At 47.6% G+C, this 15,926-nt stretch overlaps 1 protein-coding gene across 1 annotated transcript in view; it reads left to right on the top strand.

The window, feature by feature from the left end:
- The window catches only part of LOC126095595 (para-nitrobenzyl esterase-like), a 111,062-nt gene that overhangs the window by 10,720 nt on the left and 84,416 nt on the right, over positions 1–15,926 (top strand). The window contains exon 3 of the mRNA XM_049910368.1: positions 12,218–12,479. Coding sequence (XP_049766325.1) covers positions 12,218–12,479 — 262 coding nt within the window. The remainder of the gene's footprint in view (positions 1–12,217; positions 12,480–15,926) is intronic.

Raw genomic sequence — 15,926 nt, forward strand, 5'->3', positions numbered from 1 at the left:
TTCACTATTTCGTTTCTCTAAGCTAACCATTCAAATTCTAATGTATTTTTAACCAGTTTCAATCAGTAACTGCCTAATGGATTTTATGAAACCCTCAAAAACATCTGGTTCTTTCTGCTTATCCAAGTCCCTCCTCTTAATTTCCTATGTTAATGCAACCGATCTAGTTTTTGTTTGTGTTTAATAACTAACGACTGCACTATGGCGAGAGTTCAGATCTGGTTTTGGAATTATTCAGCAGTTTTAAAATATAGTTCCTGAATCTTAAACATTCCGGTGTCTCCATGTCTCTTCCTTGTTGTTTCCTAATCTTTAAAGCACTTGGTTACATTGATTAAATTGTGTTGTGCTCTATGCAAAAATTTTACCAAACGGCTGCCTATTGCACTGCTGTCCATTAGCAATATAGGACTCGACAAACCACGGGAAGAGGGAAAAAGGAACTATGTCCCCACTTTGGTGCTATTTGCAGCTACCCTATAGGTAAGGTAGCTCAAGAAATGCGTCGAAAATTGTAACAATCTGTCATAGCCATTGGTGTCAAGCTTAGGGTACAGTTCAGGGCGGTCGCCGACTTCATCCAAAAGGGCGGCCACTGACGTCATGCTGTGAAACGGCCGTCACCCACAGGAATTGCTTGCACACGCGCACACCTCGAGAGCCTCGATTCTAGCGCCGGCCGCGAAGACGTTCTTCCGTAGGCGTGAGGTTTCACGCCGCTTCACACGGAGTTTTTAACATGCTGCCATTGGACACGAACAGCGGGAAATTCAAGTAGGTGGATCGATCTACCGGTTTAGTTAGCATGTTCTGATATAAAGGTTGTCTCAAACCTTTCGGAACAAATAAAACAGATGATAATGGGTCCGTAACCGATCATACTGAGATAGGAAAGCAATGGTCGGAAATGCATATTTATTATCTTGTGGTCATACACAGCGTACAACGCTTAAAAACATCGTAGCTCATAGTAATTGTTCAAAATGACGATCACCTATCTCAGTGCTTGTATGAAAAGGGTGCATGAAGTTGTGCTGTACAAAAAGATCCCTGATGTCTGTTGTACCAGCTGACGGGCAGCTTGGGCCCTAGCAAGCAGGTCGTCATCAATTTCTATGTGCGTTTCGAACACCAACGTCCCGACGAAAGCCCAGAAGAATAAGTATGAGATCCGGCTATCGCGCTGGCCATGGGACAGAACCTCCTTTTCTGGCCTTGCGAAGAGTCTACATGTTGTTTAGGCGCTCGCTGGCGTTAACATCGAAGTGGACTGGTGCATCGTTGTGTTGAAATCGCGTTCTTTAGCGGACAACAATGGGACAGTCTCCAAGAACTGTGGCAGTACATCTCGCAGGAACACGAGATAAAGTGGACCAGTCAAATGGGCAGACAGTAAATAAGGGCAATGCTGCCCATACATTAACAGAACATCGTTGCCGACGGTCACCGATGTGGTTGGCGTGGGGATTATCCTCACTCCAGACTTGGCTTTTGCGGTTGTTGGAATCACCATCAATGAGGAATGAAGCCTCAGTCGTGAACAATACAAACTGTACGCAGTTCGGCACTGCAGCACTGCGGTGTATAATCGATTGACAGAAATGAATGCGTGGTTCGCACACATTCTTTGTGATGGGAGCGTAATACCTGTTCCACCAGTACTCTCCACACTGTATACTTCGAAATGTGCGCTTCACGAGCAAGTTGACAGATACTTATTGCTAGATGGCTGGTTAAACGATCCAAAACCGTCCACTCAAAGTCTGATGTTCGGATATGTCTTTGGCGGGAACCTTTCCAGCTCTCTGTCTCGTTAACGACCTCATTTCCCGTTTGTTGGTATCCACGGTGACAAACTTCTTCCAGCTGGGATGATGGCTGTTGGGATAACGTTTTCTGTGCGTTAGTGTATTAAATGCATGTCTGCCAACTCTCGTAATTAGTATTTTCCATTTTTGACTAAGTGTCATGCGATATATACGCATCACCGTGATCACATAACACGCTATCTGATGCAATGGATACAAGACACCATGGATAGTAGCGTGCATGCAGCACAGTTTAATGCTCCCATGCGATGCATGTAGTCGTCACATGGCACAGGTGCTATGAGCCAAGTTGTGTACAGCATGTTTGTTTGGTTGTTAGGGGCGTACGCTAACACCTGCTGCCTGCTCTAGTGTAGGACACTGGTGATCCCTAGAGAGTGCGGCAGAACTGCATGCACCGTTGCAGTACATGCGTTGAGACTGGCGGTTGTCGCATTGAACAGTTACTATGACCTACATCGTTGTAATGCTTTGTACATTGTGTATGTCCATGACACAACAAATATACTTTTCCAACCATTGGTTGTGGATCCACTACCACCTGTTTCCATTTGACTCAAACTGTTTGAGACCACCTGTATTTGGATTCTCAGAAATTATAATATTCGTATTTCCATTAGATGGGATGGAAATTCAGAGGAAAAGACAATTGTCCAGAGTCTATTGCTGTCTTTGGAATCCGTCGTCTGAGTAAAGCTGGCAAATTTATCATAGCGAACTATATATGTAATACTGGCCTTGTATTTAGTAGGATACAAGTATATTTTGTAATGTGAGGAGCTTAAACTATTGAAAGGCCATGGGAAGCTCTGAAGATTATGCATGAACTTAAATTAAGAGAAATGTTGTCAATTTTGACCCGTCTGTCGAGTGTATCCTGCGCCAACTCTCTTCAGCGTAGAAGCTTCTGCTGGCGGTACAGAGAGGCTAAAGAAGCGCAGAAACACAGAACGTTTTTCTAATCGTTGAGCGCGCCAGACATGGTTTACATCGTGGTTGGTGTACGCTTAGAAGCGAGCTGGTGCACCACACGGAACGTGCTCCTAATCATGACTCACGACTGCGGCTTTCTCCAGAGGCAGTTACTAGCGCTACTTCGCTCGCTAGTCACACGATTTGCCTACGAAAATGTCTGATAGTAAAATTCCCATGTTAGCTCTATTAATACGCTCATTTCCTCTCTTCTCCATATGTTAGTCAGGTTCTGTTTGTAGTATGTGTAAAAAAAATCACAAGTACCCGTGAACATGACGAAAGTTAAAAGTAAAGTTCTATGTCCACTCAGTAACGAATCAGCTTATAAAAGTTCCATTACAAGTAGTGCAAAACAAATCTACGATGGTCTTTCACATATGGTAAAAAATTTTCATCCTCACGTTTTAGTGAAACTCTAAGTTCAGTCTTGGAGGGTAACTTGTTTTAGTCGGTAGCAGAAATTTTTGGAACACAAGACTTAAAATAAGAAAGTGGAAAATATCTCAGTGCAAGCTGTCTTGTAGATAAATACAGAAGCCAGAAAAATAGTTTATTTACTGCCATACTACTTTTCATTTTCTGGACTTCGTTTAAGTGTGTGTGCGTAAACACAATAATAACAAATAAAACCTGAATAGTGATCGAATTACATACTGAAGCTGAAAACAATCTTGCAGTTCGTTGGTCCGTGCTCCCTGGCATGTTCAGAACACTGAACAGACTCACTCCTGAGTATATTATATACCGCCAGTAAATTAATAATATGTCTCAGAACTTTTTAAAAGATAAAAAAGAATAAAAAAATTGTATATAGAGGGACATGAATTAACTATACCTGGCTTGCCCGCCCGGCTAGCCTCGCGGTTTCAACACGCTGCTTCCCGAGCGGGAAGGCGTGCCAGTTCCCGGCACCAATCCGCCCGGTGAATTAGTGTCGAGGATCGGTGTCCCGGCAAGCCTGTGCATGGCTTTTAGGCCGTTTTCCATCTGCCTCGTCGAATGCGGGATGGTTCCCCTTATTTCGCCTAAGTTACACTATGTTGGCGATGGCTGCACGAACACTGTCTCCATGTACATGTACACCATAATTACTCTACCACGCGTCCGCCCCCAGTAGCTGAGTGGTAGCCGGCATGGTAGCTCAGCGTGTTCGGTCAGAGGGTTAGCTGCCCTGCGTAATAAAAACACTGAATTAATCGATCAATGACGAACTTAAACTGGTGACTTACGACGTCCACTCCGAGCAGATGCAAGGAACGAAAACGAACAAAATGAGATTAAAAAGAAAGAGTGGTCAGAGCGACAGAATGTCAATCCTAAGAGCCCGCGTTCGATTCCCTGCTGGGTCAGAGATTTTCTCCGCTCAGGGACGGGGTGTTGTGTTGTCCTAATCATCATCATTTCATCCTCATCGACGCGCAAGTCGCCGAAGTGGCGTCAAATCGAAAGACTTGCACCCGGCGAACGGTCTATCCGACGGGAGGCCCTAGTCACACGACTTTTACATTTTTACTCTACCACGCAAACATCTGGGACTACACTCATCTGTTACGAGACGTTCCCGGGGGCGTGGTCCATTGGGGGCCGAGCTACACAATAACCCTGGGTTCCGTGTGGGGCGGCTGTGGGGTGAGTGGACTGCTTTTGCCTGTTGTGGGGGTGTGAACCACTGAGGACAAAGGCGGGGACGAAGCTTCTCCGTCGTTTCTAAGTTCCCGGTTCAATACACACACAATGCACACAGTACCTGGCTTTGTAACTGCTTACCTCCACCCGCTACATTACCGACAATGATGCATTTTTGAGAGATACTCAATGTGCTGGCGTGTCGAAAAGGCATATATTCGTGGCAATTCACCAAATACGGGCGCCGGCCGTTGTGGCCAAGCGGTTCTAGGCGCTTCAGTCCGGAACCGCGCTGCTGCAACGGTCGTAGGTTCGAATCCTGCCTCGGGCATGGAAGTGTGTGATGTCCTTAGGTTAGTTAGGTTTAAGTAGTTCTAATCTAGGGGACTGATGACCTCAGGTATTAAGTCCCATAGTGCTTGGAGCCATATGAACCATTTTTTAAATACGGGCTTCAACCTGAAATGACGAAATCCGATACGGTGTCACCAAAGTTCCGCTTGTGACGAGACCACAATCTTGCATCTCATTGGCGGGTTCCTCTACGCAAAACAAAAATCTGACTTGTCTCTTACAGAATAATGTGGAACGTAAAATTTCACGCGGTCATTCCACAAAACTAGACCACCTCCTCGCTCTCAAATTCTGTCTCACCCCGTGTGAGGGCAGCTTTATTTCGGAAAGACGTGTAACTCTAAGAGCGCAGTTCACTTGGTCGATTTTATGCAAACAATGCCACTGTTTGTAAACACTGGAAGTATTGTCTGGCAAAGTGGATTGAAGAGCAGGACAGGATAGCAGCACTGCTGCGTTTATGTTCGAGATCCGGAGATTGGTATTCGTTGACAACGGACTCTAATAAGTCAAAACAATATAACCACTCCCCGCGGTGAAGGTTGAATGCCGCCTGTTGGCGTTAAGGGCACGTGACTCGTAACAAAAGTGAGTAAGCGAACCAGACACGTCCGGAGGATCACCCTAGTGAAGATAAGTGCCGCAATAGTCAACTGAGACAAGCTACTTTGTCAAAGGACTTATTATTATTATACGAAGCCTGTGAACGAACATCTCGAAAGAGGCGAAGCTGGTTGAATGTTCACGTGCTACTGTCGTGAGCATCTACGGAAATGGGTAGAAGGATAGTAGACACATAGTTGGACGTCCACGACTGTTCATAGGACGTGGCGTTCGGCGGCCTGTCTGTTCTGTAAAGTAGGATGGCTGGTGATTTGTGGCACCTCTGCTGTAAGAGTACAATTCTCGTGCATGCACAAGTGTTTCAGAGCTCGCTGCTCATCGTACATCGTTGAACATGGAGCTGCGCGGTAGATCCCCCCTACGTGTTCACATGTTGACCCAACGACATCGTCAATTACAATTGCAGTGGGCACAGGACCAAGGGGATTTGACCGTCGATCAATGGAAACTCGTCGGCTCTTCGTGTGAATCACATTTTTGTTACACTACGTTGATGTTCGTCTCCACAAATGCCTTCATCAAGTTGAAGGGTAGCTCGAAACGTGCAGCGCGCCACCGCACCACGGACGCAGGATGGTAGGACAAGTATTATGCTAAGGGAGACATTCTTCTACGCATGCGTGGGACCTATGATAGTAATCGAAGACAGACTGACAGCTGCGAACCACCTGCATCACTTCATGCGTCATATCTTCTCCGACGGCGAAGTAATCATTCAGCTGTATAACTGTATGTGTCTCGGAGACAGAAGCGTGCTACAGTGCTATGTGGGACATTGTAGCGGACTCATCTTGACGTCTTGACGACCGAATTCACCTAATATAAATCCTATGAAACTATTCTGGGTCGCTATCTGTCGTCGTCACCGCGTACATAAATCAGTGGCCCGTTATTTATGCGAAATGTATGACCTGTGCGTAGACATTTAAAGCCGTATACCTCCACAAACCTACCAGCAAATTGTCAGACCCGTGACACGTAGAATCAGTTGTGTATTTCGTTCCAACGACCGACAGACAAGGTATTAGGCAGGCGGTCTTAACTTTTTGGCTTATCAGTGTGCGTTCTCCCTAGTAATGTACGTAAATTTATGATTCGTGTGAATAACCAAATGGCCGTTTTAATTATGCTTACGTTGAAACTGAAGATTGTTTGCCGTGATTCCGTGGCGCAGTTGAAGTCCCGCCCTACTCGACTGGTGTTGTCAGGGCCGTAACTGCTTCCTCGCTTTGCTCAAAGGGCGCGTGGATCAACGGAGGTGCCCTTGCCAGCGCCAGCCATGTTGGAAGGCGAGCAGCCACGGCGGCCGTGACGTCCTGTGTGGGGCAGCGGACGAGCCGGTACTTCGAGAGAGGCCCTGGTCACTCCATTGGCGGATGCTTGCTCACAACACCCAGGCAGCGCCGTCGAATGCACGAAGCACGTGACGGACTTTGTCTTGGTGTCTGAGAAGTCTGCTCCTGGAGTGGTCAACATGCACTCTTTGAAACTCTCAGCAACTCACTGAATTGATCCTCCACAAGAAGGAATCAATATGGAATTTTACTGGTTATATGTGGCAATGACTGACATTCACTGTATCAGTACTCGTATACTCATTTTGCGATGGGAGTTAATTCATACTAGTTGGGTGTATCAGTTTACTGGAGTTTGCTTATTATGTGTAGCAGTTTTGGTAAACATGGTTTGCGTATCACCTACTAAGGCAAATATTCCCTGTGATTACTGAAATTAGCACTCTAATCACTCTGTTCAGTGATTTTGACGAAAGTTTCTTAATACAGTAAGTCGTAATATAATTACTGTAACACTGAAATGACCTTGGACATGGCAACAAATGGACGTTGAAGCACATTAACACTTCACATTATTTTAACTGAATTAAACCCCCGGGAAAAAAATAAAATAATTACAAACTACTCAAATAACTGTTGAATCCCTGTTAAAACACTGCACATCAAGAGACTAGCACACAGTAAGAATATGGATGTAGAAGTAAAGTACATTTAGTATTTGTTTAGTGTCAAATTCAAATAAAATCAAATAATTACTTCCAAATAAAAGAATCGATTTACTCACGAATTTTTAAACGAATAAACTTTTAAACAACCCTTTGTAAACTGATCCTGAAGTCCTGGTAGATCTGTGATCATAGTAAGAGTAACTATGAAAGTGAATTTAAAAATTCAGGTAAGTCGCATAAGTAATTATTGTTTGTCACCAGGTCACCTGATGATGGATACGCCCAAAACGTGTCATGAGCAGAGTAAAGGCTTCAGTACTACCTGGATCTGAACTACTTACGCGACATACCAGCATTTTTAAATTCACTTTCATAACTGATATAACTCTGTTAAATTGTGAGATACATGTATCATACTTGTTCATGCCAGTAGGAATCTTGGAATCACGAACGTTCCCAGGTAATAATGTCACAGGTCAACAATGTAGTTTACCACTCACAATCTACACTGATAGAAAACACTACATATTCTAGGAACATTACTGGTTTCAAGGAGTCATTGGAAATTTACAGTTTAAATTTTTGGTAATTTGTGATAAGATCCTATGGGACCAAACAGCTGAGGTCATCGGTCCCTAAGCTCACGCACTACTTAAACTAACTTTAACTTACCCTAAGGGCAACACACAAAGCATGCCCGAGGGAGGACTCGAAGCTGCTACGGGGGAATCGTACGAACTGTGACATGGTGTCTAGGCTACCCCGCGCGGTTACAGGTTAAATTAATGATGAGTCTAGGCGTCAATCTTTCAGTCTCATGATGCTCGCTTAGTCGAGCATCGTAATCTTGTGGCGTAGTTAGTCGTTGGTGACAATGATACAGAACTACTACACATCCGACTTTGCGACTACTCATTAATATTTTGCAGAGGCGTGTTGGCGAAATTTTCTTCTCTGCCCATTGCAACTCCTGCGTCTTACGCTTGCGAAAAATTGCATGATGTTAAGGGGAGCCTCACAGATGCACGAGAGAACAGTACGCCGTTTACCAGCTCGCCCCCCGGTTCAAACCTGCTGATAACGACATGTACAGCGGCCAAATTGCTTCCGTCGGCCAGCACGTACCCCATGCGGGACTCGTCTACTTCAACTGACGCCAGTATGATGTATCTTCGATAAAACGCGATGTGAACACTACATTGCATAAGAGTCGACAAATGCAGAACTTAGCAGGGGCCGTTCCGAATTTACATATTTCATTGTTCTTGTGTTTTAACTTGTGTGTAATGAAGTATGCTGTTTAAGGTAACGGATCATTGGAGATTTACTAGAAACATGTCGCTCTTGATTCGTTTTGTTATGCTTAAATGTTTGTTATTGACAAACTCTTCCAGCACATCGTAACATAGAAGATAACGTCACAAGTTATAGGGAGTTCACTGTAGTGCAGTGTGCAGAGATACGCAGAAAGAAGGTCCACATCATTCTGCACGCTGATACCTTTTTCACCTTAGAGTTTGTAAAGAATTGTGGGACGTTGTTATTAATTTAAGAAATGTACGTTTTGCAGCATTGGATTTATTTACACGCAACAGCGCTCACTCTAAGAGTGTGTTTCTTCAATTTTTTGATTTCAGTCTCTTTAAAAAACGAAAGATTAAAATGCAGGGAGTGAAACGAGCAGCAGTGATGTTCATATTGTTGCTTTCACAAATATTCGGCAGTTTATTTACGAACAGATCGCAATTTCCTAGGGTACAGTAGGCAGTAACCTAAGAGGACAGCTTAAATTGCTGCGAGTGAAACGAGAACGGTGAAAATCACACTCTTACTTCTTACAAATAATATCAAGCGGAGATTCTGAAATTTTAAGATTTTGAACGTGACAGCGCTACAGTAATTGTGCTTGCAAGATCTTCAATGGAGTGAAAATAACCGCCTACTAGTTACAAAATATAGCTTTATCAAACCTTGATCATGGTTTTGACAGTTTTAAAACTGTCTTGTCCAGAAGGTATTGCGTTTAGAATCATATATTATCCATATACGATGTGGAAGTCGTTGGCTCTGTCTGGTAAATGTGCGTGTGACCCGATAATAATCATTTAAAATACACTCCTGGAAATGGAAAAAAGAACACATTGACACCGGTGTGTCAGACCCACCATACTTGCTCCGGACACTGCGAGAGGGCTGTACAAGCAATGATCACACGCACGGCACAGCGGACACACCAGGAACCGCGGTGTTGGCCGTCGAATGGCGCTAGCTGCGCAGCATTTGTGCACCGCCGCCGTCAGTGTCAGCCAGTTTGCCGTGGCATACGGAGCTCCATCGCAGTCTTTAACACTGGTAGCATGCCGCGACAGCGTGGACGTGAACCGTATGTGCAGTTGACGGACTTTGAGCGAGGGCGTATAGTGGGCATGCGGGAGGCCGGGTGGACGTACCGCCGAATTGCTCAACACGTGGGGCGTGAGGTCTCCACAGTACATCGATGTTGTCGCCAGTGGTCGGCGGAAGGTGCACGTGCCAGTCGACCTGGGACCGGACCGCAGCGACGCACGGATGCACGCCAAGACCGTAGGATCCTACGCAGTGCCGTAGGGGACCGCACCGCCACTTCCCAGCAAATTAGGGACACTGTTGCTCCTGGGGTATCGGCGAGGACCATTCGCAACCGTCTCCATGAAGCTGGGCTACGGTCCCGCACACCGTTAGGCCGTCTTCCGCTCACGCCCCAACATCGTGCAGCCCGCCTCCAGTGGTGTCGCGACAGGCATGAATGGAGGGACGAATGGAGGCGTGTCGTCTTCAGCGATGAGAGTCGCTTCTGCCTTGGTGCCAATGATGGTCGTATGCGTGTTTGGCGCCGTGCAGGTGAGCGCCACAATCTGGACTGCCGAGACCGAGGCACACAGGGCCAACACCCGGCATCATGGTGTGGGGAGCGATCTCCTACACTGGCCGTACACCACTGGTGATCGTCGAGGGGACACTGAATAGTGCACGGTACATCCAAACCGTCATTGAACCCATCGTTCTACCATTCCTAGACCGGCAAGGGAACTTGCTGTTCCAACAGGACAATGCACGTCCGCATGTATCCCATGCCACCCAACGTGCTCTAGAAGGTGTAAGTCAACTACCCTGGCCAGCAAGATCTCCGGATCTGTCCCCCATTGAGCATGTTTGGGACTGGATGAAGCGTCGTCTCACGCGGTCTGCACGTCCAGCACGAACGCTGGTCCAACTGAGGCGCCAGGTGGAAATGGCATGGCAAGCCGTTCCACAGGACTACATCCAGCATCTCTACGATCGTCTCCATGGGAGAATAGCAGCCTGCATTGCTGCGAAAGGTGGATATACACTGTACTAGTACCGACATCGTGCATGCTCTGTTGCCTGTGTCTATGTGCCTGTGGTTCTGTCAGTGTGATAATGTGATGTATCTGACCCCAGGAATGTGTCAATAAAGTTTCCCCTTCCTGGGACAATGAATTCACGGTGTTCTTATTTCAATTTCCAGGAGTGTATTTGTAGCTTTCTACTGTAGAGTTTTGTCTTTAAAATGTTTCAAGACTAAACTCTACAGCAGGGAGCTACGTCTTTTTCATCACGTATTTTTAAAATGGTTATTAGTGCGCGACCTGCACATGTACTAGAAAGAGCCAACAGCTTCCACATCGGATACAGATAATATGTGATTCTACGTACAGTATCTTCTGGGGAAGACAGTTCTAAAACTGTCGAAACCATAGTCAAGGTTTAATAAACCTATATTTCGCAGCTGGTTGACTGTTATTTCCAGTCCACACTAAAGATCAAGGGAGGAAGCTAGTTTCACCCGAATCACAATGGGACACGTGACCACGAAACTCGATAGTAGTGGACAAATGAACAGAGTCATTTATATTACTTCACAGTAACTTTACAGTTATCTTTGCCCTATCGTATCCCAGTGATCACAATAGATACACATCAACATTAGATGGATTATTTTTTTTTATTAATGTGCGTTTCATAATAAAATACATGGAAAATGACATATCTGACCGAGTTTATATCTCATAATTGACTCTGTGATCTCTGTACTGGGGCGAGTGATATTTCCATAGTCGTTTACCTTAAGATGAAGTACACAGGAATCCTATATAATGTGCTGTTATTGTGCAAAAACTATTTAAAGTTTACGAATTGAATCTGTACTTATTATGACACTCGGTCACAACCTGACCATCCTTGGGCCATAGAACACGTATTTTATGGCCAGAAGATGGCCACATTGTGAGCGAAATCGAGTGTCACAATAAAAAGAAGTACAACTGTGTATTCCATGACGCGGTTCCTAATTTTCCTGAAAGTTGTTCATCTCGCTACACAAAAAGAATTAAAATGTTCCAGAATATTGCGAAATGCATGCAGTTTGTTACTGTTTCAAAAATATTGCTGAGAATATGGTTCAAACGGCTCTGAGCACTATGGGACTCAACTTCTGAGGTCATCAGTCCCCTAGAACTTAGAACTACTTAAACGTAACTAACCTAAGGACATCACACACATCCATGCCCGAGGCAGGATTCGAACCTGCGACCGTAGCGGTCGCGCCGTTTCAGACTGTAGCGCCTAGAACCGCTCGGCCACCCCGGCGGGTTGCTGAGAATACTTAAGCTACGAGACTGTTATCGATGCCTTTATTTTGTCGCCGAATTGGATCAGTACTGGTACTAACTGGGTCAATCGTTTAAATCTCTTCTATTAAACCTCCAGGTTGGCGAAATTGGGCTGCATTTTGCCAGCTGGGAAGTGATTTGGTACAAGCGCGGGTGGTGTGGTTTTCCGGCAGGCGCCGCAGCCGGCGGCCAACTGGTCGGGCACCCGCGACGCGATGACGATGAGCGCCGTGTGCCCGCAGAGCGGCGTCGGCTCGGAGGACTGCCTCTACCTGAACGTGTACTTCCCCGTGTTCCACGACTCGCCGCTGCCCGTCATGTTCTACATCTACGGCGGTGCCTTCACCACGGGCAGCGCCACCGGCAAGGCGCCGGACTACTTCATGGACGAGGGCGTCATGCTGGTCACTTTCAACTACCGCGTCGGCTCCATAGGTACGTTCCGCGAAAATTACGGCTCTTCACTTCTAACGAGTACGACATAGAAAAATCTGATCAATTCCTTAACATTTTCATAGTTCCTGAACAACATAGCACCAATTTGAACAACGTACTCGTGTCATGCTCACTGCAACTCGACTTTACAAAGAGATGGTAGATTGGTTGTGCTGAAAGACCTCAACATCCATAGTCGTTCCGCTGCCCAGTTACGGCGGTGGCATCGGTTCCTCTCCTCCCTTCAAGGCGACCTCGTCCCCATCCCCCAGCACACCCGTCCCAAATCCAACTCCACTCCCGATGTTGTCCTTTCCTCCCCCAACCTCCTTGGCCGCATAACGGTGGAAGTCCTGGAGCCTATTGGTAGCGACCGTCTCCCTGTCCTCCTCACTGTTTCAGACGGTCGTCGCCCCCGCCCCGACCCTCGTAATGACCCTCCCCCTAAGTACGTCCATGACTATTCCCGTGCCAACTGGAATGCCTACCGGGATACCCTCTCCACCCAGGTCGATAGCCACCCTTTCACCTACCACCACCCCGACGATGTCACACATGCCTCTTCCTTTCTCCAGCAGACCTTGTCTGAGGCCGTGGAGGCCCACGTCCCTACTGTCGCCATCCACCCCCACCGTCCTACCTTACCCCCGCAGGCCATACTCCTCCTCCGTGAATCCCGCCGTCTCTACCGTGCCTTCCTCCGCACGCGTGACCTGGACACACTACGACGCCACCGGCATCTACAGCGACACATTCGAAATTTGCTCGCGGCTAAGAAACGCCGGGACTGGCGACAGACATGCACCCGTTTAAATGCTACCCTCCCTGTCAACTCGTCCAAGTTCTGGTCAGCCTTCCGTCGCCTTACCGGAACTAAACCCTCCCCCTACTATCCTCTTCTCCATGATGATCATCCCTTCCCTGACACCCTTAGTAAGGCCAATCACTTTGCCTCCTACCTCTCCGATGTATTTTCCATCCCCGATGATCCCCAGTTCGATTACTCCCTCTTCCCAGATATCCGCGATCGAACTGACACCTCTGTCCCTCCCCTCGCTCCTGGTTTCCAGTACTTGGACAACATTGCACACACGGAACTCAATGCCCCCATCACCACACAGGATCTCATTGATACACTCTGCACAAAACGCAACACCGCTCCTGGTCACGATCGTGTCACCTACCGTCACCTTCGTGAAGCTCCTGTCTCTTTCCTGTCCACCCTGGCGAGGCTCTACAATGTCGTCCTGTCCACCGGTTACTACCCCGACCTGTGGAAAACCTCCTGTATCCTCATGTTCCTTAAACCTGGCAAACCGCCGTTTGCCGTCTCCTCCTACCGTCCCATCAGCCTTACCTCGGTCTTCAGCAAGGTCCTGGAATCTATCCTCACCCGCCGCATCCACCAGCATCTCCGCCAGCACCGCCTCCTTCCCATTACCCACTGTGGTTTTCGGCCTTCCTTCTCTTCCGACGACCTTCTCCTTCACCTTACTCATCTCCTTTCCGAACAGCTTAATTCGCGTCGCTCCGCTATCTTCCTCTCCCTGGACCTCGAGCGGGCTTATGACCGCGTCTGGCATTCTGGTCTCCTCTTCAAGCTCCAAACCTTCGCCCTTCCCATTAACCACGTCCGTCTGATCGGCTCCTTTCTCTCCCGCCGTCCTTCCTATGTCACCATCCATAACACAGATTCCTACACCTTTTTCCCCCTCCGCCGGTGTGCCCCAAGGCTCCGTCCTCTCCCCCCTTCTGTACCTTTTGTACACGGCGGACATGCCGCCGCCGTCACCCCCCGTCCACCTTCTCCAGTTTGCCGATGACACCGCCTTCCTTGCCCTTGCCCCCACCCTGCAGCGCTCCCAACACCTTCTCCAATCCCATCTCGACCGGTTCACCGCTTGGTGCAACCAGTGGTTGCTCAAGGTCAATCCCTCCAAAACCCAGGCGATCATTGTAGGCAAAACCACCCCTTCCTACCACCTCCTTGATTTCTATCTCACCGTCTATGGTCGTCCTATCGCCCTCACCCCCACCCTTAAGTACCTTGGCGTCACCCTCAACCGTCGCCTCTCCTGGACTCCCCACCTCCGGACAATCCAAGCCAAGGCATGCTCCCGACTCAGTCTCCTCAAGCTCCTCTCCGGCCGTACATGGAGTCTGGACCCCTCACCATCCTCCACACCTATAAATCCCTCATCCGTCCTATCCTTTGGTATACCCATCCGGCCTGGATCTCTGTCCCCCCTATCTTTTACAAATCCGTCCAAATCCTTGAACGTCATGCTCTCCGCCTCGCCTATCGCATCCGTCTCCCCTCCCCCACGTGGATCCTGTACGATCTCATCCCCTTCTCCAACCTCCTCCTTTTCCTTGAAAGGATACGGATCCTGCACACCTCCCGTAAACTCGATCCTCCTCACCCGCTTGTCTCCCCGATCCTCTCCCACCCCCGCCCGCTGCCGTGCCTGTATTCCCATGTCCCGCCCGGTCTCCATCTCTCCACCCTCCTTACCCTCTCCCAAGGTGGCTTCCTCCAGCTCCCCCTCCCTTCCTTTAGGCACCCTCCCTCCCTTCTCTTCCTTTCCCTTCTCTTTCTTTTTCCCCATCCCCTCACTCCACCCCTCTTCCCCCGGGCTTCCCCTTCCCCCTTCCTCTCTCACCCTTCTCTCCCCTGCCCGTGGCATCTCTGCTCTCCCATCTCGCTCTCCCACTCCGCTCCTCCTCCTCCTCTCTTGGCAGGTCCCCGGACTCGCACACGCATAGTGAACATTCGCGCGCAGGAGATCATCGCCATCAGTGTCTTGTGTGTGTGCTTCGTTTTGTGTTTCGCGTTCTTTCGCAGTTACGACTCCACTGTTCGCATGTGCCGTCGCCGTCCTCCGTGTTCTGTGCACCGTGTCAACCAGTGTTAGTGTTTTTATCGTCCAGCGTGAACGGCTTCATGTTTATTGTTTTTTGTCTCTACTTTTTTTGCCCGCCATTTTCATTGTATTGTCTATGTCGCCTCTTTGTCACGTGATTGTACCACTTAAGGCTGAAGAGCGGCGTACTATGCTGCTGACAGCCCGCCTGTATGAGGTGCTAAAATTACAATAAAGAAAAAAAAAGTTGTGCTGAAACAACATGTTTAACGTGCAAACGATTGTGAAGCAAACTGCAGACGGTACTTTACATTGAACCACTTGTCAGCAGTTCTACCTGCTACATCCACATGTGGAGCATGAGAAGAATGATTGCTTAAACGCCTCTATGTGCACGATAATTTATCGAATCTTGCGATCGCTACGAGAGTGGTACATAGAGGGTTATAGTATATTTTAGGGTTCTCATTTAATTTGATGCAGATTTAATCGAAGATACTACAGTTTTAAACATGGCTGTTTCTCAGCACCCGTATAGTAGTCCCAACACAGGATTATACAGCCAACCGGTTGCAAATAACTA

Source organism: Schistocerca cancellata, chromosome 8, assembly GCF_023864275.1.
Source record: "Schistocerca cancellata isolate TAMUIC-IGC-003103 chromosome 8, iqSchCanc2.1, whole genome shotgun sequence".
Lineage (NCBI taxonomy): Eukaryota > Metazoa > Arthropoda > Insecta > Orthoptera > Acrididae > Schistocerca > Schistocerca cancellata.